The sequence below is a fragment of the Aspergillus pseudoviridinutans genome (assembly GCF_018340605.1).
Source record: "Aspergillus pseudoviridinutans IFM 55266 DNA, scaffold_10, whole genome shotgun sequence".
NCBI lineage: Eukaryota > Fungi > Ascomycota > Eurotiomycetes > Eurotiales > Aspergillaceae > Aspergillus > Aspergillus pseudoviridinutans.
In genome coordinates this window covers 606,536-630,090 of record NW_025091290.1, presented here as the reverse complement: position 1 = coordinate 630,090, position 23,555 = coordinate 606,536, and the positions used below count along the sequence as shown (strand labels likewise).

Below are 23,555 nucleotides of genomic sequence, written 5' to 3'. Positions count from 1 at the left end.
GGAGAGAAATAGAAAGACAAATAATTAAAACATTATATATTAGCATACTTATTCAAGGCAATAAATCAACGCTAGCAGATGAAGTGAGACCTTAGCAGAGGAAGATACAGCTCATTGTCCTTGTTTGGACAGCCACAAAATGATGTGGAAGATGTGAACCTGGAATTTGGGGATGGGCTGGTATTTCGCAAATCTGTACCTATGAATAGTTTCTGTGGGCCCATGGACACAGGTATTAGCAACATCTGTGTAAAGTCAGGGCATTTTCCGCCCCCACTGAAGGTATAAGCATCTCCACACAAATTATTATGTCATCATGGCATAGATACTAACTTGAAGTTTATCAAAGTAGCATTTGTAAGCAGGTTGGACACTTACAAATCATGGCTTTTGCCTATAAGATATAAAGAGGCGCAGTAATTCCTCGAGCAGGGGATCATGATTGACACAATCTAAGAGCACCATGTCAACTCCTCAGTCCTACAAAGCGTTTCGACGCAGCGAGGATGGTTCACGTCTTGAGAAGGTGGAAGAGAAGCTGCCATCATCGCTTCATCCCAACGAGGTTCTGATCCGCATCCATGCTGTTTCTCTCAACTATAGGGACGTTGCGATGATGGACGGGAAATACCCTGTGCCAGTGATAGCACGTGGCATTCCTGCTTCTGATTGCGCTGCCGAAGTTGTCGCGGTCGGATCCAAAGTCAGTGATTTCACACTAGGGGATCATGTTGCACCCATTTTCGATTTGAACAACCTCCTGGGAACCGAGGAAAAGACAGCGCATCTAGGTGGAGATGTTGATGGCGTGCTGCGGCAATTTGCGGTGTTTGACCAGAAGGTGTTGGTCCATTTGCCCAAGCATCTTTCTTGGGAGGAGGTGGGCACGACTTGAACTGACCAGAGATGTCACAGTGCTGATCTTCTGTTCTCACAGGCGGCCTGTATCACATGCGCGGGAACAACTGCTTGGACAGCTCTGGAGATGCCGCGATCGAACGGCACTGCCTTACTTCAAGGTGAATATTTCTAGTCGACGCCATTTGAAAAATGCTAAGTTCGTGGAACCAGGTACTGGAGGCGTGAGCATGTTTGCTTTGTTAATCTGCCTGGCAGCCGGCATTCGCCCCATCATCACATCTTCTTCCGACAAGAAGCTTGACATAGCGCGTTCTCTGGGTCAGCCAGGTGAGGTGGACATCATTAATTACCGAACCCATCCTGAATGGGATAAGCGAGCACTTCATCTTACCCACGGACGAGGTGTCGATGTTGTGGTTGAAAATGTAGGCCCTACCACTATAGCCCAGAGTCTCCGTTCCCTTGCGCGCAGAGGTACTGTTTCGCAGGTTGGCTTTTTAGGAGGGTTCAACATAGATCGCTTCCCTGACACAGTTGGACCTCTACTAGCCAAGAGCGCTGTCATAAGGTATGTCCCTAAGTCAATTTCTTTTCCTCTATAACGCTTGAAAAACGCTAAGGCTGTCTTCTTCAGGGGGATTTCCGTGGGGTCAAAGATCGACCAACAGAATCTTTGCGACTTTCTGGCAGAGAGGAAAATCAGTCTCAGGCCTCTCTTGGACGACACCATCTTCTCTTTCGAAGATTCGCAGGCCGCATTTGATCACCTATATGCCGCCAGACATATGGGCAAGGTCGTCATCAAGGTTTAGAACCCAGAAATCCGTTACATAGGAAAAGGGGATGGGAAGTCCCACATGCAGGTGCAGAGCAATATTATCTTAGCTAGGGCTAGGTCTTATAGAATAGACTGCTTATACAACTGCACAATTCCAGCTGGCCCAGGGTATTGTGAAAAGACTCCCATTGGAGCGGATACCCATGGCGTTGCCCACTTCCACACCAAAGACAATGTCCGACTGACTGACTGGGCACATTGAGGTGCCTAAGGGCAAGGAAGAACCCGCCAAGGAAACCGTGATGCCAGCCAGCTTGAAGGTCATAGTTCCCAGGTTGTCTGCGGCAATGGGAAACATCTCTAATGGATCCCAGTGACTGTCGCGCTGGGATGATAGCAACCGGGAGATGTTGTTGCTGTCCGTACCGGTACCAAATTTGAAGGTTGAGAAGGAGGGCTTTCACAGACATTTTTATTGGCGGACTTCACAGCTGGCTGACCGCGAGATTTCGGTTTGCGCTCGTAAACACAGTTATGACCATATTCTAAATGTGTTAATGTGTAGGCATCGCGAGCTTAGCTTCTGTTTCCTCTAGTTCTGACCTGGGCTCATCTTGATCCATCCAGCATACCTTTACACCGAGCGCTATAGGTCCAACGTTATTCTAAGTGAACAAGGCCTTATCAAATAACAATCATAAGAAATCAAATAAAACATACTACAGATTGTGTTCATAGTAATGAGATTATGCCCTTCTACAATGGTCACATGCCCATTTAATTTGTGGAAGGGGCTTTTTGCCTTTTTAATTTTGGGAGGGGCATGGGCGAAGCCCTGGCTCTGAGTTTAGTCATAGGCAATCAGCCAGCCATAAATCCTTATTATCAGTCTTCATAGGCGCAGTGCACTAGATGCTTTATGCCACACTGACAAGATTGTGATTCTATCACTGAGATTCTCAGTGTAATGATGAAAAGTGAGGATATTGAATATAAATTTAGGGATTCTGGCAAATCACAAGAAAGGAGTGGAAAGTGGGGTATAGACGTCTTAATCACTCTTTTACTCATTCTGATTTCTTTTACCAGGGCGGCCAATAGATGTTAATAGGCTGAATTGGTAGAAGAACTATTCCTAATATTGCTCTAGCCCGCTGCAATTGAGGCAAAGAAGACGTTCCCCCCCCCCCAAAACCCCCCCAAAACAAAAACACCCAAGCCTTCCTCGCGTAACCAGGGGTCCGTCTGCCGGGTGGACCAATCGTGCTGTTGGAGTTTGTATCTACCCTCTGACCAACGCTCTCTCCAAGCCACTCAGTATGTGATCTTGAATACCCAGGCATAGTTATCCGCGTTGACTACCTCCTCGCTCACTGACAAAATTACACTGCCATTTGCAGCCTTGTGGCTAGGCACCACATCACCGTGCTTCTTTCCACCGACGACTGTGACTTGATCACCCTCCACCCACGGGATCGGGCTGGTCAGCACCAGCGTGCCATTAGGCCTAGCCAGCGTGTGGATGTAAAATGCATCTTGGGTGATAGTAAAGCGGATATTATCTCCTTTCTCGGGAGTGACAAACCAGTAAGTGGTATTGTAGATTGCCTCTCCATGGCTTTTTATCCACGTTCCCGCCTGGCGCAAGTGCTTCTGCTCGACCTCGAGAATAGTCCCATTCGCCATGGGCCCAATATCAAGCAGGAAGTTGCCATTCTTGCTAACAATGTCAATCAGGGACGTGACTATGGTGCTTGCGTTCATATAGCTGGCCAGCGGCGTGTCTCGATTGTAGCCATAGCTGAACGGGTCCATTCCCAGGTTGCTCTCCCATTTACGCACTTGCACACCATTGTATCTCGCATACTCGGGCGTATCAAAGTCGCCGGGAAGTCCACAGCGAGCGTTCATGACGACCTGCCGATTCTCCTGCGCTGCACGATTAAACCACGCTGCGGCGAATTCCGTTGTCCGGTTTGGGCCTCCAATGTCGCACCACATAATCTCCGTGCCCATGTCGGCCAGTGTGTTCATCTCCGGAACGATTTTGTCCGCGATATAATCGGCTAAGGGGACATAACCAGCGTACGGAAGGGTCTCCTTGGTAAAAGGATTCGTGGCATTACCTAAGGCTGCTGTCAATTGCAATTTTCGTAGCCGAGTTCCTTAAATGGGAATCAATACCTCCGGGCCACGAGGCGAATCCATATTTCTTATAGTCTGGGTTGAACCACTCAGGCAGAGAATAATATGTCGCACGATGTAGATGTGGCTGGTGCTCCTTTGCCGCGTCGAAAAGTTCCTGGCGCAGAGATAGTCAGTTCAGGTCCGATAGTCATTCAACAAATGGCTTACCTGGAGTAGATTTCGCTGCGGACCTAGATCCACCGCTGTTCTCTTCGATACCTCGGAGCCCGCAGTGAAAAGTGCAAATCCATCATGATGCTTACTGACTTGAACAAAATAGTTGGCTCCAGCATCGGCGAACAAGTCCACCCACTCCTTAGGATCCCATGCGTCGGCAGTGAAGTTCCGGATGAAGTCGTCGTAAACAACATTCGGTCCATAGGTCTCAAGCTGGTACTGATAAGTTTGGGTTGGATTGCTGGGTCCTTGGTTGAGATTCCACCAGTACCTGTTTCAATCATTAGCGAGAGATGGAATGACCTTAAAAAAGGATCTGACCATTCGGCATAGGCCTCCCTTGATCCCTTGTTGCCCCATCCAGGCACGGAGTACACTCCCCAGTGAATGAAAATGCCGAACTTGGCATTGTTGTACCAGTTTGGTGCTTCGTGGCTGTACACAGACTCATACGTTGCCTCATAAGGCTTGATGCCATATGTCGCTTCGAAAGTATACGGACTAGACGCAACCCCTTGGCCTCCAATGACAACGGTAGCTGGACCAGCGCTGCCGGCTTGGACTCCGGGTCGGTTTCGAACACCAACCTCCACGATGGCCTGGTCTCCAGGACCCAGTCTCTTGATGACACCCTCTGTCACAGTTTCCAAATGCGGTGACTGAACATGGACCCGAACCGTATTGTTGCGCAGGACGAAGGAGGTGCCGATATTGTTGACAAGGACTTCAACGATCTGAGTCTTGTCTGTCCCATCCATCCATTTCTGAGTGGACCGAGCATACTGTATCTGTAAGCTAACAGACTGCTGCTCCTTTTTTGGAACTGGCAACATTGACAGAGAAAAAACATGCAGCGCAGTGCTGATAGACGCTCCACCAGGCCCCGTGGACGACCCTGCCGTGGACTTGGGCAAAGTCAAAGACACGAGGTCCTTCGAAGAGTCCAGCCAGTTGATGGTCTGAAAGATATTTGAGCGGTTGTAGTTGGTCGTACTGTCAGTCAGATAATTCGTGAAGATCAGGTCGCCGCCAGCGGGATATGGCCAGCTCCACCAGGCAGGCACCAGGAGCGGTCCCGAGGTCGTGCTGCCATCGGCATATTTGGCCATTACGGAACCACTGGCCATTCCAGACTCTGCGGCTGCTAGCATTTGATAGCTGAAGTACCTGCCCCGCGGAACGTGGATCTCTTGGCCCTCCGTCCGGACATTGTCATTCCCAGTGGCATTGTAAGTAGCAAATCGATAGTTGAATCCTCCAATGGAGAATTTCTCCGGTGGAATTTGGCTCGCCGGATAGGCATCTATACTCAGTCAATTGAGGACGTCAACTTGAGGGGAAGCTACTTACTTCCCTGGCCGTCAAAGCTAGCGTCATTGGGGTATAACCCAAAAGCACGGTTGTTGTAAAATGGCTGCAAATCCACCGGAAAGGAGGTATTCACACCTGACAGAGCTTGGTATCCATTTTGAGGCTTGAATATCACTGCCCCGCCAAGCGAAGCTACCGCAAGAAGCGTACAAAAGGTGTTGTAAAATGCCATGGCCGAGCGACTTGCCGCTGTGTTTACTCATTCAGCATGAAGGACTCAGCAGCGTGCCCAGAATTAAATAATAAACGCCAGCTAATAACAGCGGCGGTGTCATACCCCCGCAGATCGGAAGATAATATACGGAGTATCACGAACTAAACATCCGAGAGTGGGGTACATAACGTAGACCCCTTCGGATTTGTAGCGTACTTGTGAAGTAGAGAAGCTCCAAAGCACTTTTCCCGAGGCGGATAATAAAATGAATCGATCCGACGCATATTAGGAATGGATCTTCGAAGTAGTGCGAATAATCAAGACCAAAAATATCCGGTGGGATGGATTTTTCCGCTTACTGGTCACATCCCCGCCGGAAAAGGAAGGATGTGATGATCCTGAGCTGGAAGTAGTCAAAGGTGATCATCTAGTGCATCCTTTGAAGTTGTTGTTTCGTCTGTCTCCGTGGCTAATACCGTAAATAATTCTACGCCTTTGCAGCTTGCACAACCCCTTCCACGCATTACGCAGTCGCCCGACGTGATTGCCGGAGAACCTTGACTGGTCACCATGACGAAAGAATCTGTCATTGCAGACGATGGGGAATGCCCGCCGTCACAAATCCTGCCATCCAGTATCCTAAGTTGTGGCGGGTTCAGCTACCAAATCAAAGCTGATGCCCGAAGCATGCCGAGTCGCGCCATTGTCAAAGCATCGTTCGATCTCGGCTTTCGGGCTTTCGACGCTTCGCCATATTACGGTCCTTCAGAAGAGCTCCTGGGCGACGCACTCTCCTGATATCGTCAATCGCCATCCTCGCGACGAGTACCCATTGATGACAAAGGTTGGTTGGATCGGCACAGACGAATTCAATTACTCGCCGTCATGGATTGATCACTCGGTCCGCAGGTCGCTCAGCAGGTTGCAAACCTCGTTCATCGACGTTGTCATCTGTGATGATATTGAGCTCGCCCGGGAGGAAGAAGCCTTGGCTGCCGTTGGACTACTCCCGAACTCCGCGCGCAAGGTCTAATCCGATAAGTCGGAGTATCGGGCTATCGACTGGATTGTCTAGTGATCTATCCAAGGCAGCTAGGCTCGGTTTAGTGGTTTCAGATATGACTGTCGATATTAAGCGCCCGAGTCTCGAGCGATAAAGCAATACACATTGTACATGGACATCTGGAGATTGGATCCAGCATAATTCGCTTTGTTGATATGGTGTATAGCTGACAAAGAATCAGCCTCGGGGTCGTATATCCCAGTTGGTCTGCGCAGGATTTCCATTTAATGTCAGGAAACAAGTGGACTCCTAAGACATGGAAGAGCCTGTTCCACCGGATTCGAATGGAACGCCACAGCTCAAAAGAGCCAAAAGTCTCGCCCTTCTAGAACGCAGTGTAGATCCAAGAGAATTCCCCGAGGATGTCCCTAAAGCTTTTGGCTCACAAACTAAGAAGATGCTGGAATAGTAACGTTCTATCTCGGCCCAGCACTATGACGGTCACAAGTTTGCTTCAAATGCATATGGCTGCGCCTCTTTCAAAACGAAGACATGGTTTCGCCGTTACTAAAACAGGTCTCAGCAGACACACTTGGAGGAGCAATTGATGTATCACATTATCTGGCAATACACCAAGCTCAATGGAAGAATACTTTATACCATCCACAAATACCACTATCTACGATACAAAGGCAATATGGAAGAGTCCTCCGACGGGATACAGAGAGGTACTGTGTCGCAGCGGTAATTAATGCTGATTCCTCAACACAACATAATTCATGGTCTCCCTTTACATGCAATTTAACCATGTATTGAGTTAAACAAATTGCCATACAGAGTATAGTTTCTAATAAAATATCGGACTCTCATTACACATACTTGATCTTATTTCCTCGCTGCTGCCTCCTAAAATCTGCAGAGATCGTTGGACAGAACAACGGTGATGGACCCKGTCATCATTTTGGCTCTACGCAGATGAAGTTTGTTCCGTTGCCAGAAGAGGAAACGAAGTCTCTCTGAAGATCTTTCGTACCCTGGATACCATTTGGGTAATAATTCAAAATAGCACTGCTCTCAAAAAGTGTCTTGACTGCACCAGTGCATTGGTTGTCGGTAGCGTACGAAGACACAGGCTTGTTCACTCCAGAGATGTCATTTCCGGTAACCTAAAGGTATCATCAGTTGAGTGCTTGAAGAATACAAGAACATATATAACACATACCTTGAGGCCGTCAGACCATCCATTTATGGGGATCGCGAATGCAATGTTGCCAGAAAACTTGTTGCCAGTGACGGTTGTAGGGCCCTTGTAAAAATAAGGGCTTCTGCATGGGCCTGACCAAGTACAAGCACCGATAGCAATGCCGGATCCAAACAACTTGCGGCCCTGAATTGTGTTGTCGGTCACTTTAACATTGGCATAGTTTCCATTATAGGTGGGATCCACGAGATTGATAGCACCAAAACTCAGATCAGTTTCAGATGAGATGATTGTGTTCCTAGTGACGGTTGTGCCAGGAGCCCCAAAGATGACAATACCACCGTCCGTAGGAGAGACAATCTAGTAAATCATATTAGATAAGTAGATTAGGTAGGAGATTAGGCAGACCGCACAGTATTGTCAGACACCTCTGAGGCGGTGCAAGCAAATGAGATCCCATCGGCCCACTGACCTTGGCCAGCTGAATTGGTACCAGAATGACCGCATGGACCAATATCATTGTTGGTGACAGTAGCATTCCGGCAGCCACTGTCACCACTCTCGGTAACATGCAGGCAGCTCCAACCACGAGGATTGCGGGACGCGACATGATCAATTACCTGACCATTGCTGGTACCCCCTAGCTCGATGTTCGCTCCTCCTACAATAATTTAATATACCATCTTTCCACCAAAAGCCCTTCCTTTCTCCGTGCCATAAATATTGGTTAATCTTACCATTGTGCAGGTAGCCGGCATTTGGCCTGTTCCCATCAACTTGAATGTTCCTAACTTTGACACCGTCATAGCCAGTCCCCGATATCAAAGTAGACACATTACTTCCCTTGGCGACTTGGAGGGTAGCACGTGTACTGCCAGTAGGATATCCTTCTGTGGAAATTTCCTGGTTCGCAGCAGTAAACTTGACGGAGTCGGTTATTGAAAGTACCGCATTAGCACAGAGCTGGACGACTGTGCCAGCGCCCCCGGATCTAAATGCGTTGTTGATATTGGTTTGATCCCCGGACGAGATGCATGCGGCATAAGACCCTGAAGCAAGAACAAGAGTTATGAAGAGTCGATGCATGCTAATCGAACAAGGCAACTGTTGAGAGAAAATCACAATTGATGCTTCAATAATCGATGGGATTGGATTTCACGTTCGGCTCAGCTTGGACAGGCACAACAGCCTATTTGTACTCTAGTTCTGTGATCTACCTAAACCCCAGTGACTAAATTTGGGGCTTAAAAGCTACTTGTGCCGGATTGGAAGCTGAAACACATGGGTTTGCATATGGGTAAATGGATCAACATCTACATCAGGGCTATTAGTATACGTACTCCCTAGAGGATAATACATCGCCATGCAACATATCGATGTTACTTATTCCCTCTGGTGTCTCAAAGAAAGGCACTGTGATGGTAAAGATAACAGGCTATGCTTGGATCCAGTTTTTCAGGTAAATTGGCTTCTAACTTGGCAATTACGAGTTTTATGTTAATATAAACTTATCCCTAATAAGGCAATATATGTTCATATTCGGTTTTAAATTTTAGCTCTAACATTCGATGAGCCCATAGAAACTAGAGAATATCTCTCATTGAGCAAAAGAAAAGCTCTAGGTTATTGGAACCTTGATCCCGCCGGCAAATGAATCCTACAAATGCAACACTACCTAGGCATCCATCATTTTGAAATTCGTATTCCATCCTTCATTTCGGAAGGACCAGGATTGGGCAAAATGTCCGATGGTCAGACCCATCTGCCGAGTTGGGAGGGGTCAAATAGTCCCAGGCGCCCGTCGGGACAGGGATATTCAGTACATACTCAATCCGCTCGTGTTTTTGTTTGTAAAGGTGGGTGCAGTATATGCGGAAGTATGGTGTTGTAATACACCACCAGCAAGTTTATAGGGAGATCTCCCAAAAAATCTCAACCATTGAGACATCAATTTAGCATCCTCGACTGGCCATTCTCAATACTAGCTCGTACGTCAAACTGCCTATATGAGCACCATCCTTTAAAGTTAATATTGAAGGCTCAAACGTTCTCCAGTATACATATACGGCAGGTTTCTGTGGAGAAAAACAACGCCGGGTGGGCCATATTATTGGACAAACATCGATGGCTGGGTGCACAGACCTCTAAGCGATTAGCTACCGCGATGAAAAGCGGATTCTTTACTCTATTAGGAATATGGTATTATGCAGCGCCGAACTGTGCATCTTCATAAGAAACCTGGTAGCCGGGCACTTATGCCTATTGGTAAGGCACGGTTGCCACCATGGCTGATACATAGGCGGCATCTTCTACAGTTAGATGTGCCTTTCTCACCGTTTGGGTTAAGGTTGGCTCGAAGTCCAGGGCCCGATGACCAAGACCAGTTACTGGCTGCGATATCAGGATTGGAAGATCAACAATGACGATGTGACGTCGAACCGGACGTCTGAGGTTACCTTGCGTATAGGCAATCTAACTGGCACGCCGTCGGGCACTACAAATGGATGCGACGGGATTTGGGGGAACACATGCTCGCATAATATTAAAGGAGCTCTGCAGCATACCATCTTCTGGCTTGCCACGTCGGGCGAATATTATGCAAAGCCTCTCGAGGCCGCTTTGGCGTACATGATGGTGTATCCTCCTTCCCTTCCAACTGTGGAGCTCCTATCTCCGATGTAGCATCCATTCCTATGCAGGGTATGTCCCTGATTAATGTCATCGGTCTCTCGATCGTGTTCACTAACCATAGCCTCCAGATTTTGCCAAAGAGAGAGTACCAGGTCCAAATGTCAGTGTCTTGCCTTCGGGCTCGGGTAATCGCCCGTAGCAAGTCTGCTACATTGAGGGCATGACCTCTCATCGGCAGGCTTCCCAAGTGGCAGTGGGGATCATTGCTCGCTCCCCGACATATAATATTCCCGCACCGCTCACTCCTCATGGAATCCAGGTGGAGTTAGTATGCCTCCAGGCTCCGCAAGGCCCGCCAGTCGACCTTCCAAGGAATCCTAATGTTGAATGAGATGATTTGTCAATCGAGGCCGGAAGAATCGGGCAGGAAATTCAGACATGAAGACAAACTGCCGATTTGAGAAGAAGATACCGGGAAAGATGGTGAAACCAAAAAGACCACAGATAGATAGTTTCCTCTTTCTTCTTTCCTCTCTCCAGACTTGATACTTTCGTTGAATGGTACAGCATGTTCCTACTTCGCTCTTGACCGTAACACTCGTGAGATCACAAGAGTGTAAGGAGCATGTTTTAGTTATATTGTATAAGCAGGGAACTTAATAAGTATTTATTGGTGACCTCACGCAGTCAAGGGGAACAAGAAGAGTATAGTTTGTCCATAACAGGTCACCTGTCGCTGCCGCCTTGGACCGTAGCGTCATATAGGGCCCGTCCGCGCTCCAGGCAATGTGGCTGTATTGCAGTGAATTCTATATACAGAGGGAAGGCGGGAGGGACAAAATCGAGACATGACTGCGTGAGAGATGACGAGCTACCCGCAGAGGCAAGCAACTGGCTCCCGTGAGGCAGATGTATGAGGGAAGAGGCCCTCAGCGCTCCGTAATGTCGGTGTAGCCATCCATCACGTGGGGCGATGGTAGGTTTTGTAAGGCAACCCCAGTAAAACTCGTTGTGATATGAGGCTGTTGCTGCTCGGGAATTAAGCCGCAACATCAGATCTACGTGTGAGTTGTTCGATCCAACAAAGCTGGTAGAGCCAAAGATACGTCCCACTTCCTTATTGCACCCAGGCACAAAGATGATGCGAGATTCGCGAAAAACGCAGTCAGTTTTGTGATGACAGGCGCTTTCAGTCGTTAGATGATGGCGGCTGATCTTCAATGATATCTCCTACCGACGTATGTGGGGGCTCTACGATCATGTCGATCCTCGCAAGCACAGAATATCGTAACTGCCATTCGAAGGGGTCGGCTGACCGACACGTCAACCAAAGAAGTGATGCGAAAGTTGCCACCAGGGGCTTAGCATCACCAAGCCACAATAAAAACTCGCTACACATTGAGTAGCTCGTCGCCCCTGATGTATAGTTTTTTGAGGTTTCATTTTGAACATCACTTACTTGGTCAACACTCGTCAGTATGAGAGAAATAAGGGCAGATGTCATTTGATCACTGTTTTCCCTAAGAGGATTGGCTCTACTTAGAAAGATAAAGAATGATCTTTGACGGTTGCCGATGCAAGTCCTTAATAGCCATATTGCCCTCTTATTCACTGCTGACGACGCTTGTCGGGCCGAGACTATAGAAGGCTCAATCTCTGCTCAAAGTCCCGCTCGGATCAAGACGAAGGAGGCTGCGGGAACGAGTCCAGAACCTTCTCAGGTCCGTTGATTGTCAACTCAGCATGTGGATAATGTTGGCCCACATCCAGTTCCAAAGTATATGATCCAGGGTACAGCACCAAATCTCCGTTAGCAGCAGTTCGTGCCATGGAGCCAAGTGTCACGTCGATACCGACTGTCTTTGTCTCTCCAGGTTTGACAGAGAAAGCTCGCGCGTAGCCGATTAGCGTTTTGATAGGATACGGCTTGGGGCCGGCGTTGCTAGTGGAGGCGAAGACCAATGCGACATAGTCGGATGTAACTTTTCCGGTGTTCTTCACTTTGACTTGGAAGGTGTCGAAGATAGCAGTGTCTTGGTACTTTGATTTGCCTGCATGCGCAACAAGGGCTGCAGTGTTGTAAGGGCCCATCTTGGAGTTGACCCAGGAGACGTCAAAGGTAGTATAGTGCAAACCAAAGCCGAAGGGGATCACCGCATCGTTGTACCAACGATAGGTGCGCCCAGGAGTTATTCCATTCGGACGCAGCGCCATGTCAGTCATGGGAATTTCTTTGGTATAGTTGGCTGGATACTGAGTTACCGGCAATCTTCCCGCAGGAGCAGACTGACCCGTAAGAATCTCGAACACAGCCTGGCCACCAGCTTGACTGGGGTAACCGCACCATAACAATGCATTCACATTGTTGTTTGTGAGAAGCGTCGAGTCGTCTACTTGACCACCACCAAATTGCAGGACAACCAGCGGTTTTCCGACTTGAGAAAGTTCGTCAATGAGTTGAAGCTGGTTACCAGGCCAGGCGATTGAGTCTCGATCATTGGCTTCAGCTTCGATCGAGTTGTCAATACCACCAGCATAGATGACGATGTCTGCGGCCTTGGCTGCAGCCACAGCAGCAGTAAAGCCAGACGTGTCAGTGGAGTTGATCCCAGTGCCTTCCTGATACTGAACGTTATACCCCATCTGTTGAGCGCCCCATACCATAGTTCGGATGTATTCCGGTGTGCCATAATAGTTTCCTTGCAGCTGAGTGGTAGCATTAGCGTAGGGTCCGATCAACGCGACAGTCTGACCATGGCGAGACAATGGTAGAACTTCTTTGTGGTCATGTTTCAAGAGCACAATCCCCTCAACAGCAGCCTTGTTAGCCAGTTGCTGTGATGCAGGGGTACCCACATCAGACCATCCGAGAGCGCGATATTGTGACTCTTCTGAGTCGAACCAACCAAGTCGTACCAGAGAAGAATACAGGTCAATTAAAGCGGAATCCAGAGTGGCGTTCTGGAACAGATCTTGCGCGGCGGCCGCTCCAAGATTGTTTGACATCGTGGTTCCACAATCCAGATTTGTACCGGCATTCAGAGCGTCTGCAGMAGCTGCCGCAAGTGAACTGGTATAGTGATGGTCGGAGTAGATGTTGTCGACTGCGTCGCAATCCGAGGTCACCCAGTGTCCAGTTTGGTTCCAGTTCCAATGATCACGAAGGATGGTGTCTAAGAGATAGCTATCGGCGCAGGTTGGAATACCGTTGACAGCGTTATAGCTACACATGATGGCATCCACTTGCGCATCACGGGCACAGCTTTTGAAGGGAGGTAGATAATACTCGGACAAGTCTTGGGTAGAAATGATTGCATTAAAGCCATAGCGTTGGTTCCCTTCCCAGTTCTCGATGTCGTACCCAGCAAAGTGTTTGCAAGTCGCCACAACTCGTGGGTTGGCAGGTCCTATTCCATTTTGCAAGCCGTCTACAAGATTGTAAACGTACCGAGCAATGTGGAATGGATCCTCTCCTGGAGTCTCTTGACCTCTGCCCCAGCGCGGATCTCTGAATGGATTGATATTGGGAGTCCAGAAATCCAGGCCAGCATTACCATAGTTGTTAAAGGCGCGGCCTTCAATGCTTACCACAGTTCCCACTTGTTTGATCAGGGCATCGTCAAAAGCGGCAGACATCAGGATGGGCTGTGGGAACGAGGTGGCATAGCTGAAGTTACCAGAGGGCTGGAAGTTGACGCCAGGAGAGCCTGCGACACCATGTAAAGCCTCACTCCACCATTGATATGCAGGTAGGCCAAGACGGACAGCACCAGGAGACCCGTTTTGAGTATTTTGGACCTTTTCATCAAAGGTCATGGCATCAACCAGCCCTTTTGCGCGGGTGAGCGGATCGAGAGCGGTATCACAAACTGGATTGCTGCACAAAGGATCGACTGTGCAATTGGGCTTCACAGATCCCGACAGAGGAACTGGATTCGGACTCGGATTGGAAATCTTGTATATATCAACCCTGTGGAGGTTAACAATTCCAGTTAGCTCACTCTCAGCAAATATTGAGGAATACTCGGTTCTCACATACAGCCAAGTGCCTCCACAGATCTCGGACGAATTCCCAGCGCAGGACATAGTGCATGCACTATCAGCCTGTTTCTGTGCAGAGTTCCCAATGGAATTTCCACAGTAACATTGACTACTCCCAGACGAGCTTCTGTAAGTATGGCATATTATTCACAGTCGGGGTAGGGGTTAACTCACGATCCGTATTCCACTCCAGCATAAGTGAACCCAGACATCCCGCAAGTATTGGCGCATGTTTGGGGCGTATTGCCACCAGGAGGAGTAGCCGATCCCCCTTGAAGCACTCGTGAGCTATCGTCTGTGTAGCAGCCCAAGAACGAGATACTGGCCGTATAATTTTCGTTGGGCGCCGGGAGACATTTGCCCCGCCGCTGCTGAATCGACGGGATTGCCGCAGTCTGGGTTGCTCCTAGGAGGATTACACTCCATTTTAGGAAGCTAGAAGTAACAGTCATAGCAACCTTTAGAGAATTTGGCTGCCCTATAAATACTTTATACCGGGCGGAGTATGCCTGCAATAAAAAGATGTTCCTTAAAAAGTTGTACCAGAAGAGGGAGCCACAGAAGCAATTTATACAAACTTCTATGGCTCAATTGACCGTCTCTACTGGCATTGAGTCTGGGGATTGGACATGACCCGACCACAAAGCTCTGCACGCATTTTGCCGGTTGCTGTGACGCCAGTAGCTTCCTCTCGCCACGATAACGCATTTGTTGATAGATCATAAGTAGATCACTAGATGGCGGGGGCCGGATAAATTCTGGTCTCTCCCCCACACAATTACCCTTCCCCGCACAATTTCCCTGATGATCAGCGCTCGAAAGGCGAAAATTGGAGAGTTAAGCTTCGGCTTCCGCATAGCTTCTTGTACCCAGACTAACAAAGCGCTCACTGAGTTCTCGCATACCAGATTCGATAAATTGGTCCTAAGAACTTAGCCAAAAGTCGGCAACCAAAGCTTATGTTGGAACCTGCTCTTCAAGCATGAGAACAAGTTTCCTCCAAATTTTGAGAGCATTCCACTGGCTCTCTTGTAGGTGTACATGTAAAAGCAATAGTTGCCCATGCGCAAGACTCCAGCTTCTAAAGGACCACAAAGTGCCCAGACTATGAGAAAGGAGGATGCATCACAGCTTCCAGAGCATATTTGAAGCGTGGAGGAAGTTCAGACGAGTGTCGATAGATTGGGAGTGCAACTCTTGAGATCTGCCGACGGTTGAATTCTCCAATTAGCCGATACATAAGATTGGAATGTGTAAGCGCATGGAGTGGTATCCGTGCCATATGCACCCTCCCCGCTCTGCTGTGAGGGTGCGCTGCACTGTAACCTCAGATTTCAGTGTAACTGTAGATTTCTTAATAAAATCATGTTTTTGAGGCTATTCCCAACGCCTATCTAGTTAAAAAAAAGAAACCCTGCTCATCTGCTGCCTCTGCTCATCTATTTAATACCTCATTCTCCTGTATAGGTGCTGGTGGGGGTTTCTTACTATGAACTTTCTCCCACTGCCTTTATAACCTTCTATCCTCTGCCACTGCCTCCTTAGCCCTCCTCTGTCTGCGAACCAGGTCCATCCACAGGGGCGAAGTGAGATCTGCTAAAGAGGAAGCATCTAGGGAAGTCGTATGAAAAAGAAGATTGCTTGAATCGTGAAACTAGCAGTCTGCGCGGTATAATGTGTACCTAGCATCACGTGTTTCACCACTATAGTAGCTATGATACAGAATGCGTCCTTCGCTTAGCTAGCACTCAAAAGGGGGTAGACTGCGGCAACTCCCACGGAACTAAAATATCTTTGGTCCCATTTTCCCGTTCCCGTTTTCCCATGGAAGTTCCATGGGGTACCTAGTCCTGTCCACGGGAAGTCCCATTACTCGGGCCAAGTCCAAATTTTGTGCATAACTCACCCAATAGGATAGATAATTTGCTGACTGGTCATCATAAGATAACATAATCAGTAAGCAAGCGGGCATAACGGAGCAGGCCACCTTACGTGGTTTTTTGGCCAGAGTTGAAATCGAAGGGTAGCCACAACCACTGAAATCATGATTCTATTGCTAACGCTAATTATTCTTATGCTCTGGATATTATAATCACTTATAAGTTATAATATAGCAGTCACTACAGCACAGGGGTGCCATTTAGAGATGTATTCTATATCTACTACCTAGATAGCATTATCAGCCTGAATTGATTCCTCTATTGAATGAACTCCTAGCCTTCCTAGACAGAGAATCTGTTAGAGGCTTGCAGTAAGGCTTAAAGGTATATATATGGAAGCTGGGCATGATTGGCCATAGGGATCAATCATAGTAGGGCTTTTGCCTCAGTGGTTAACCATGTGCAGCCCAGCGCAAGGTTCTCACATAGGAGGACTGACGACTATATATATAATCTCTAAGTAGCTTCTTAAGTGTACTTTCCTGCTTTTTTAGCTGCGTAAGATTATAAAGTGTTTTTAGGATAGAATCTATTAATTAGCTACCTAGTGGTGTTATATAAATACTTAAAAGTACTGACGATTTATATAACTCTCTTAGGTAACTTACTCTCTAAGGCAGTCTATAGCAGTTATTGATAGTAAATAAAAAGAAGCCTTAAGAAGACTACAATAGACTATATAATAATAGAAGTACTAAAAAGTCCATCCTAATAATTTTATGGTGCAAAAGTTTCTTATTAGCCTCAAGATATGTCCACAAATGGGTGTAAGTGGTCAAGCGCACCTGCGTTGCTGCTCTTCTGAAAGACCTACTTATATTAGGACTGTTAGGTTGCAGCGTTGTGTATACTAGTTAAACCTTCAGTGTTTATTTTTACTATGAGCTTTAGATGAGCCATTCTAAATGCTCCAGACAGGCTGCATTATCATTAATTCAAGGTCAAGTCCAGATAACTCATAGCCATTATTTAATTAAAATCCAGTTGACAATGTGAGATCTTATCTCTAAGTCCAGTCCACAAATCAGTACAGTGTATATGATGAGGGCAGTATCACTATGCAGAGTATTATTACTTCTAAGGAAGCATTCGTCTCGCGTCTTCGGGCCTCACCAGAAGAGAGCGCCGATCATTTCTTGCATAACGGTTAAGCGACCTTCTCCTTGGGTCAGTTGCTGAAGTTCAACTCGGGTGTCTTGAACTTAGCAGCAGAACGCTCAGGTGCTTTTCTCGTCGAATGCTCCGTATAATGAGCCAGATCCAGAATGTTCTCCCACTTAGCTATTTTTCCTATGTGAGCTTGGTAAGCAAGCACAAAGCATATTCGAAGTCTCTGAAGGATGCAAACTGCTCMAATCAACTGCAGGCTCGAACCGCATATTGTATGAATTATGGCGCCGACCAACCATGACAGAAAATGCAATCTATTTTGCCTAAATCCTGACTTGCATTCATGAATCTGATTTTCTCCCCAATGAACTGGGATCCAATTTTATACCACGGCTGGTCTTTTATGGTGTTTTGGCCACGCTCAGATCCTAATAGTGTTAAAAAGAAAATGTCTACTTTACGATGGAATTACCCTTTCAGAGGTCTGAGCATATTAATATTCTACCCTGCGCATCATTCATGAGCTCAGCTGCGCCTGTGCTACGCCAGGTCGTAGCTGGAGGGTACGTCTCAGCATATACTCCTATCTCTGAATCCCGAACCACTTCACAGATCCAAGCAAGGACCATATCAAGCCACATAAAGTGAACAGAATCTCCACTCAATTTGAAGTATGCCCTCTCTCCTACATGGCAACTGAGACACGGGTTTAGGCAAAACTTGGGAACGAAGATGGAGTGAGAAAGTTATTTACTTTGTACACGAAGATGATTAAAAATCTCGCGCAATTAGATGAGCAAATTATAGGAGGATATCACAAGTTTGCATTTGCATCCTTTCAGATCCTTCATCTATGGATACAGGGTCCACAGGAGAGACTTTGTCGAGGAGTAAGGGAGACTAGTATGCTGAGAGTCAATAAGGAAGTTGTCCGAAACTAGCTGCCTAGCCCTTCATGGAGAGAAGCGCGGTCCTTCCATAGACCACCGGCTTTTGGCTCCAAAGTTTATTTAAGTCTTAGAATCCTTATGCTCATTCTCCACAATTTTTTTACTGTCTCATCCAAAAGGGCACACGGGTGACCTGCTTTCGTTTCCCCCGCCAGTCTAGACTGGATGCTATGCTACTAGATTTAATAGTATGCTAGCTAAGCTATTGGCCATAATGCTCCGTCAGACTAATAGATGGATGGTATGCAAAATATTTTTTACGCTGAGTAGCTTCAATATTTAGAAAATATATGCTAGCAATCTCCTGAGATCCAGCTCTATTTATTTTACTACTGATTACTGATACGCTTAGATGTGTTTACATCTAGCTGCACTGTGAGAAAGAGCATTCCCTAAAGAATAACTCTCTAGCAGATATCGTCGGCAGGAAAATTCCCAATGACATATACTATTGTAGCTCGGTAACGGGTGTAGTGGAAAAATCCTGCTTAACTAGGGCTGTCTTTGTATAATTTCCGGAGAAAGCATAATAGATCAAAAAGTCCGAAACACGCTAATCAAGGGACCTCGATCGGGCAAGAAGACCCACAAATCGAAGCTCTGCAAGATGAATTTATCCACCGGTAGGGAATAGATATGCTTTAGATGAATTGAAACCAGTATAATAAGTGCATGCTGTATGCTTGCTTACTTTAAATTGCCAAGTTGGCACAAAAGGATCTATCACCCATCCTCATTCAACATTTATTGGTTTCTTGATATAGTTAGTCACTTGAACACGTTCTTCTGTTAGGGTCTGGCTCGGAATTCTCCCTAGGCGTGAATCTAGAGTATTTAGGCTCACAATGTGGACCGAACAGGAAATATTTAAGGGATGTGGCTGTTTCAAGCAAGCGGGGCTTGGGACCTAATCTAATCTGGATGTTTACTGCAGCAAACCCTAAATACGAGCTGGCGCATAAACACATACACTTCCAACCAACCACCAATGAAGCTCCAGCACTAGTTCATGTGGTAGCTTTGATGGAAGCCGGAGCTACTACCATGCACTAGTCGTGATTGATTGCTCGTGGGATCTAGCAAGCCAATAATCAAGCTCTTGATATGTATCTTTTGGCTGGAAATGCCAGCCAGAATCGCAGATGTATACTCTGTAGTGCCGACTGATATCGAGATCTTTGAGCGGCCTGTTTGCGGCCTTTTTCTTCCTCTTCTTTTTTCCAGACAGATTGAGCATCCTCGCAGTCATAACTCTSCTACTATCCAGATTCAGGTTATAAATCTGGGCTTTCCCTCCTTAATTGTCTCTTTCTCCTACTGTTCATCCCCCTACTGGTCTCTACAATCAGTCGTGCCAAACATGTACTGGAAAACTGCTATCGCATGCCTCACCGGTCTAAGTACCGTGGTCAATGCTGGTATTCACGGTCAACCCAAGAAAGGGAGATGCCCAGCCGGTCATGCCCTGACTACCTACTTTGTCACCGTTACAGAAAGCTCAACCACGGTGGTCAAACCCTGGACGGCTGGACTGTCTACAGCCATCAGTCAGTCGACAGTTTCTACCTGGGATGGGTCGTCGACAATTTCTTCGTCCATGTCCAGTTTCGAGGCAACAAAGACAGACTCCAGTGGATCTGGTCCTTCGATCTCGACCACTTTGCCATCTACTCCCGCAGAGAAACCATTGAGCTCGCCCACTATTATTTCCGATGCAGTCGTCAATGCTACAGCCTCAGTGCTTGAATCGTCTCCACCATCGGCGTCATATTTGAAAGGTTCACAGACCTCTGTGGTTGAAGTGTCTCAAACATCGGCATCGTCTTCGCAAGAGTCGCAGACACCGCTAGTCGGTGGCGTCGTCAGCGGACAGGCTACTTCCTATAATGGTGGCGACGTGGATGGAACATGCATGTTTTCGACTGCCGACTACACCTTGCCGGCTGGGATATATGGTGCGGCTCTTTCCGTGGACAACTGGGACAGTGCAGCTTGGTGCGGTGCATGCCTCTCCGTTGTTGGACCAAAAGGCAACTCCATCAAAATCATGGTGAGTGGAGAAGTGTCTCTGTTTAGTTGATGTCCATTATCAATTTGATTCTGACTGTTAGCGTTGTTTGCCCCAGATTGTCAACCAATGTCCCGGAACTTGTGGCCTGAACAATATTGATTTGCTGCCCAACGGCTTCCAACAATTGGCAGATCTCAAAGTCGGCCGAATTGACGTGAAGTGGGATATCGTGAAGTGCGATATCAGCAGTCCGCTATTCCTGAAAACAAAGACGGGGTCCTCGAAATACTGGTTTAGTATTCAAGTTGTCAACTCGAACGTCCCAGTTAAATCGCTGGAGGTTAGTACCGACGGTGGACAAACGTGGCAGTCTACGATCCGTAAAGACTACAACTTCTTCGAAAACCCTAGCGGCTTTGGGACAGATTTTGTTGATGTCCGGATAACCAGCGTTACCGGCGAGACAATTGTGGTGAACAATGTCAGCAGCGTTTCAGAGACCCGAACAGATGCTACCTCGAACTTTAATTAAATAGTAAGAGGCATATAGGGCGCTTACCATTTTCTTCTTTCTTTCTTCCTATTTTTATTTTTTTTTTTTTTGTTTCTTTTTTCCTCCCTTTCTTTCTCGTTTCCCACCGTCCTCCGATGGGACAGTATTTTTGGTAGCAGGGTACCTTCCTCTGTCGGAGCTATTAACTATCCTATTGTATGGGGTATGAGGAATACGAGAATATACTTTCCTTCTTAGCATAGAGGATGCTGCGTTTCCCCGGCCCCTTTTTCATGAGTTCTCTTCATTTTCTTTTCTTTTACAAAGCTTTTTAATCTGTAGTCTAGAGTAATCTCGGATGTGGGATAATAAACTTTGAAATTTTTCATGGAACGGGACTCTATATGAGCTCTTTTGCGAGCAAATAGCTCCAGCCTATGCTCCAAAGCGTGCCGGAGGAGGCTAAGGCAAATTGGTTGACCAGGAAGAAACTTGGATTCAATGAAGTCCAAGTTTAGTCGCCGTCTGACAAGCATGCCGATGCAAGACTGACAAAGTTGGTGGTGCCAAATGGGCAAATTGAATTCCCGGCACTGACTAGCTGTGGGGAGGATAGCAAACCAAGAGATCAATATTTGAGGATAGAAAAATTAAAAACTGGATACAACCCGGAGCTCAGTGTTCTGCTTTCTGAACCTCCTGCTTCATCTGGTGCAAGTTTGGCAAGGTTGACAATATGGGAGTTCCCAGGGTTCTTACTGGATTCCAAGCAATTCACTTGACAACACCGATGAACGTATAATTCAGCCTCAAGGGACACTTAAGGGTTCAGCGTTGTCAACCTGATCTAAAGGCTAAATTCAGGAGGCCCAAGTACCTAGGACCACAGGGATCCCCACTGGCTTCTCTACAAACAAGGAAAATTTCCTCGAAGCTATCAGAAGGTGGCATTCACCTCGACATCACAGGCAGGTTTGGTATTGCGCAAGGCGATTGGGCTATGACGATGATCCTCATGGCTCGTACAAAGTTAGTCTAATGCCTACACGCCTTTCCCCTGCTTAATTGAACGAGAACCCGGGAATTACGAAAGAGATTGCAGGGAACATCCTGCTTGGTGGTGGCAATCTTCACAATTCCAGGGGTAATTAGCAGCGTGGGAAGACATGTGACCCCATCACTTGCTCCAGTGCACTCATTACAACAATTAATAAATGAATCTTAGGTTACCTAGCCGTGTGTAAAGAGTCAAGTTTCTATTTAGATTTATTAAAATTTCATATTCCGGTCAATTAGCTTTACACCTAGAAATGTCAGCTGACAGATGCAGCTACGTATGAGGATTCTCTTGTGTACAATGTGTTGTGCTTCAAAGTTAATATATATGGTCAGAATTAAATAACATGAAGTAGAAACGAATGAGACTTGAACGCAGCTACTTGGAAAACCTCAACAGCCACATACCCCTTAAGATGTGTCTTCCTAAATTGAAATTGCATAAGAAAGAAACAGGAATTCAAATGCACTGGTCCTCTGTCCCTCTAGGAGACATCCGCCTTGCACCTGCATTAGTTGACTGTAATGACATACTCACCAGTTGTCAACTGAGCATTCGATCCAAGGAAAGGCTCGGTCCCAGCAGCGATGCCGCTCACATACAGGCTGGAGGGCAAGCCCTGGCTCTGAATCAAGTACTTGAAAAAGTCGAGAATGTCAGCATTGAACGAAGTCTGCTCGCTGTGAGCGACGAAGCTGAAGACAGTCGTAGCCCCATTCGGGCCTTTGAAGAGGTTCCATGCAGTGCCAGCAATCGTGACTGTAGCGATTGGTGAACCCGTGCTGCTTATTGGGCCAGCACCGCCAATAGCAGCAAGCCAGATCATGATCTCAAATGCCGCAGAGCCCCCGGGAGAGTAGCTGGTGAATATGTCATAAGCAACATCGGCAACAATATTAGAACCAGTGTAACTGTAAACGTAGAGTGCCATCAGTCGGTGTTCCTGCATGACGCGGGACTCAGAAGAAAACATAGTAAAGACTTGAACAGAGCTGAAGTCACTTACCTCCATTTCCAGACAGTCGGGATACTCGAAATGGAACTAAGTTGCCTTGCACCAAAAGTGTAACCCGCATTGGCGTATGATTTCACACTGCTTGGAGCTCCTTGCCAGTTCCAGGACGTGTGCCATGATATCACATTTCCACCCTGATAGTCCAAGCCAGTGCACTGCCACCCAGATGTAGCGCTCGCCTCACCCCAGAGGTTCTGGTAAATGGTATAGGCTCCGGCAGAGACTGAGTCCCACTGTCCACAGAGGTCCCGCTTAGATAGTGCAGAACCACTGACTGCAGAACCCAAGACGCCAAGGGACAGGACTGGAATAGACAGAGAGAATCTCATTATGCTTGCACAGTTTAAGAGACAGTAAATGATATGTTGGAAAAGAATATATAGATGTGATGCAGGAGTATGGTGGATTTGCTGGTGACCAATTCGCGCTGTGTCCAAAGCAAGTCACTGAGCAGGGTCTTGCCAGCTTTATATCTCTATGTCCATCCTACTGATACTTGAAAAATATGCCATAGTATGGGAAACTACCGGTGGCTGAAACAGTTTAGGAATAAGAACTTCAGGCTCGGACCCTCT

At 47.1% G+C, this 23,555-nt stretch overlaps 7 protein-coding genes across 7 annotated transcripts; 3 read left to right on the top strand and 4 right to left on the bottom strand.

The window, feature by feature from the left end:
• Nucleotides 1-463: 463 nt before the first annotated feature.
• Nucleotides 464-1,673, top strand: Asppvi_001982 (zinc-dependent alcohol dehydrogenase family protein; the record flags this gene model as incomplete). Its single annotated transcript, XM_043307515.1, has 4 exons — nt 464-880; nt 938-1,019; nt 1,072-1,429; nt 1,496-1,673. 4 exons carry the CDS (start codon nt 464-466, stop codon nt 1,671-1,673), a joined length of 1,035 nt encoding a protein of 344 aa, XP_043163450.1.
• A 1,280-nt stretch (nt 1,674-2,953) lies between these two features.
• On the bottom strand, nt 2,954-5,546 carry Asppvi_001981 (uncharacterized protein; the record flags this gene model as incomplete). The annotated part of the gene is made up of 5 exons (XM_043307514.1): nt 2,954-3,765; nt 3,824-3,941; nt 3,995-4,274; nt 4,325-5,306; nt 5,354-5,546. The coding sequence occupies 5 exons, from the start codon at nt 5,544-5,546 to the stop codon at nt 2,954-2,956; spliced, it is 2,385 nt and encodes a 794-aa protein (XP_043163449.1).
• Nucleotides 5,547-6,204: 658 nt separating this feature from the next.
• Asppvi_001980 (uncharacterized protein) lies at nt 6,205-6,561 on the top strand (the record flags this gene model as incomplete). The annotated part of the gene is made up of 1 exon (XM_043307513.1): nt 6,205-6,561. One exon carries the CDS (start codon nt 6,205-6,207, stop codon nt 6,559-6,561), a length of 357 nt encoding a protein of 118 aa, XP_043163448.1.
• Nucleotides 6,562-7,487: 926 nt separating this feature from the next.
• On the bottom strand, nt 7,488-8,818 carry Asppvi_001979 (right-handed parallel beta-helix repeat-containing protein; the record flags this gene model as incomplete). Its single annotated transcript, XM_043307512.1, has 4 exons — nt 7,488-7,697; nt 7,754-8,092; nt 8,146-8,393; nt 8,470-8,818. 4 exons carry the CDS (start codon nt 8,816-8,818, stop codon nt 7,488-7,490), a joined length of 1,146 nt encoding a protein of 381 aa, XP_043163447.1.
• A 3,222-nt stretch (nt 8,819-12,040) lies between these two features.
• On the bottom strand, nt 12,041-14,449 carry Asppvi_001978 (uncharacterized protein; the record flags this gene model as incomplete). Its single annotated transcript, XM_043307511.1, has 2 exons — nt 12,041-14,333; nt 14,403-14,449. 2 exons carry the CDS (start codon nt 14,447-14,449, stop codon nt 12,041-12,043), a joined length of 2,340 nt encoding a protein of 779 aa, XP_043163446.1.
• A 5,315-nt stretch (nt 14,450-19,764) lies between these two features.
• Nucleotides 19,765-20,947, top strand: Asppvi_001977 (uncharacterized protein; the record flags this gene model as incomplete). Its single annotated transcript, XM_043307510.1, has 2 exons — nt 19,765-20,454; nt 20,531-20,947. The coding sequence occupies 2 exons, from the start codon at nt 19,765-19,767 to the stop codon at nt 20,945-20,947; spliced, it is 1,107 nt and encodes a 368-aa protein (XP_043163445.1).
• Nucleotides 20,948-22,476: 1,529 nt separating this feature from the next.
• On the bottom strand, nt 22,477-23,309 carry Asppvi_001976 (uncharacterized protein; the record flags this gene model as incomplete). Its single annotated transcript, XM_043307509.1, has 2 exons — nt 22,477-22,876; nt 22,972-23,309. 2 exons carry the CDS (start codon nt 23,307-23,309, stop codon nt 22,477-22,479), a joined length of 738 nt encoding a protein of 245 aa, XP_043163444.1.
• Nucleotides 23,310-23,555: the final 246 nt, after the last annotated feature.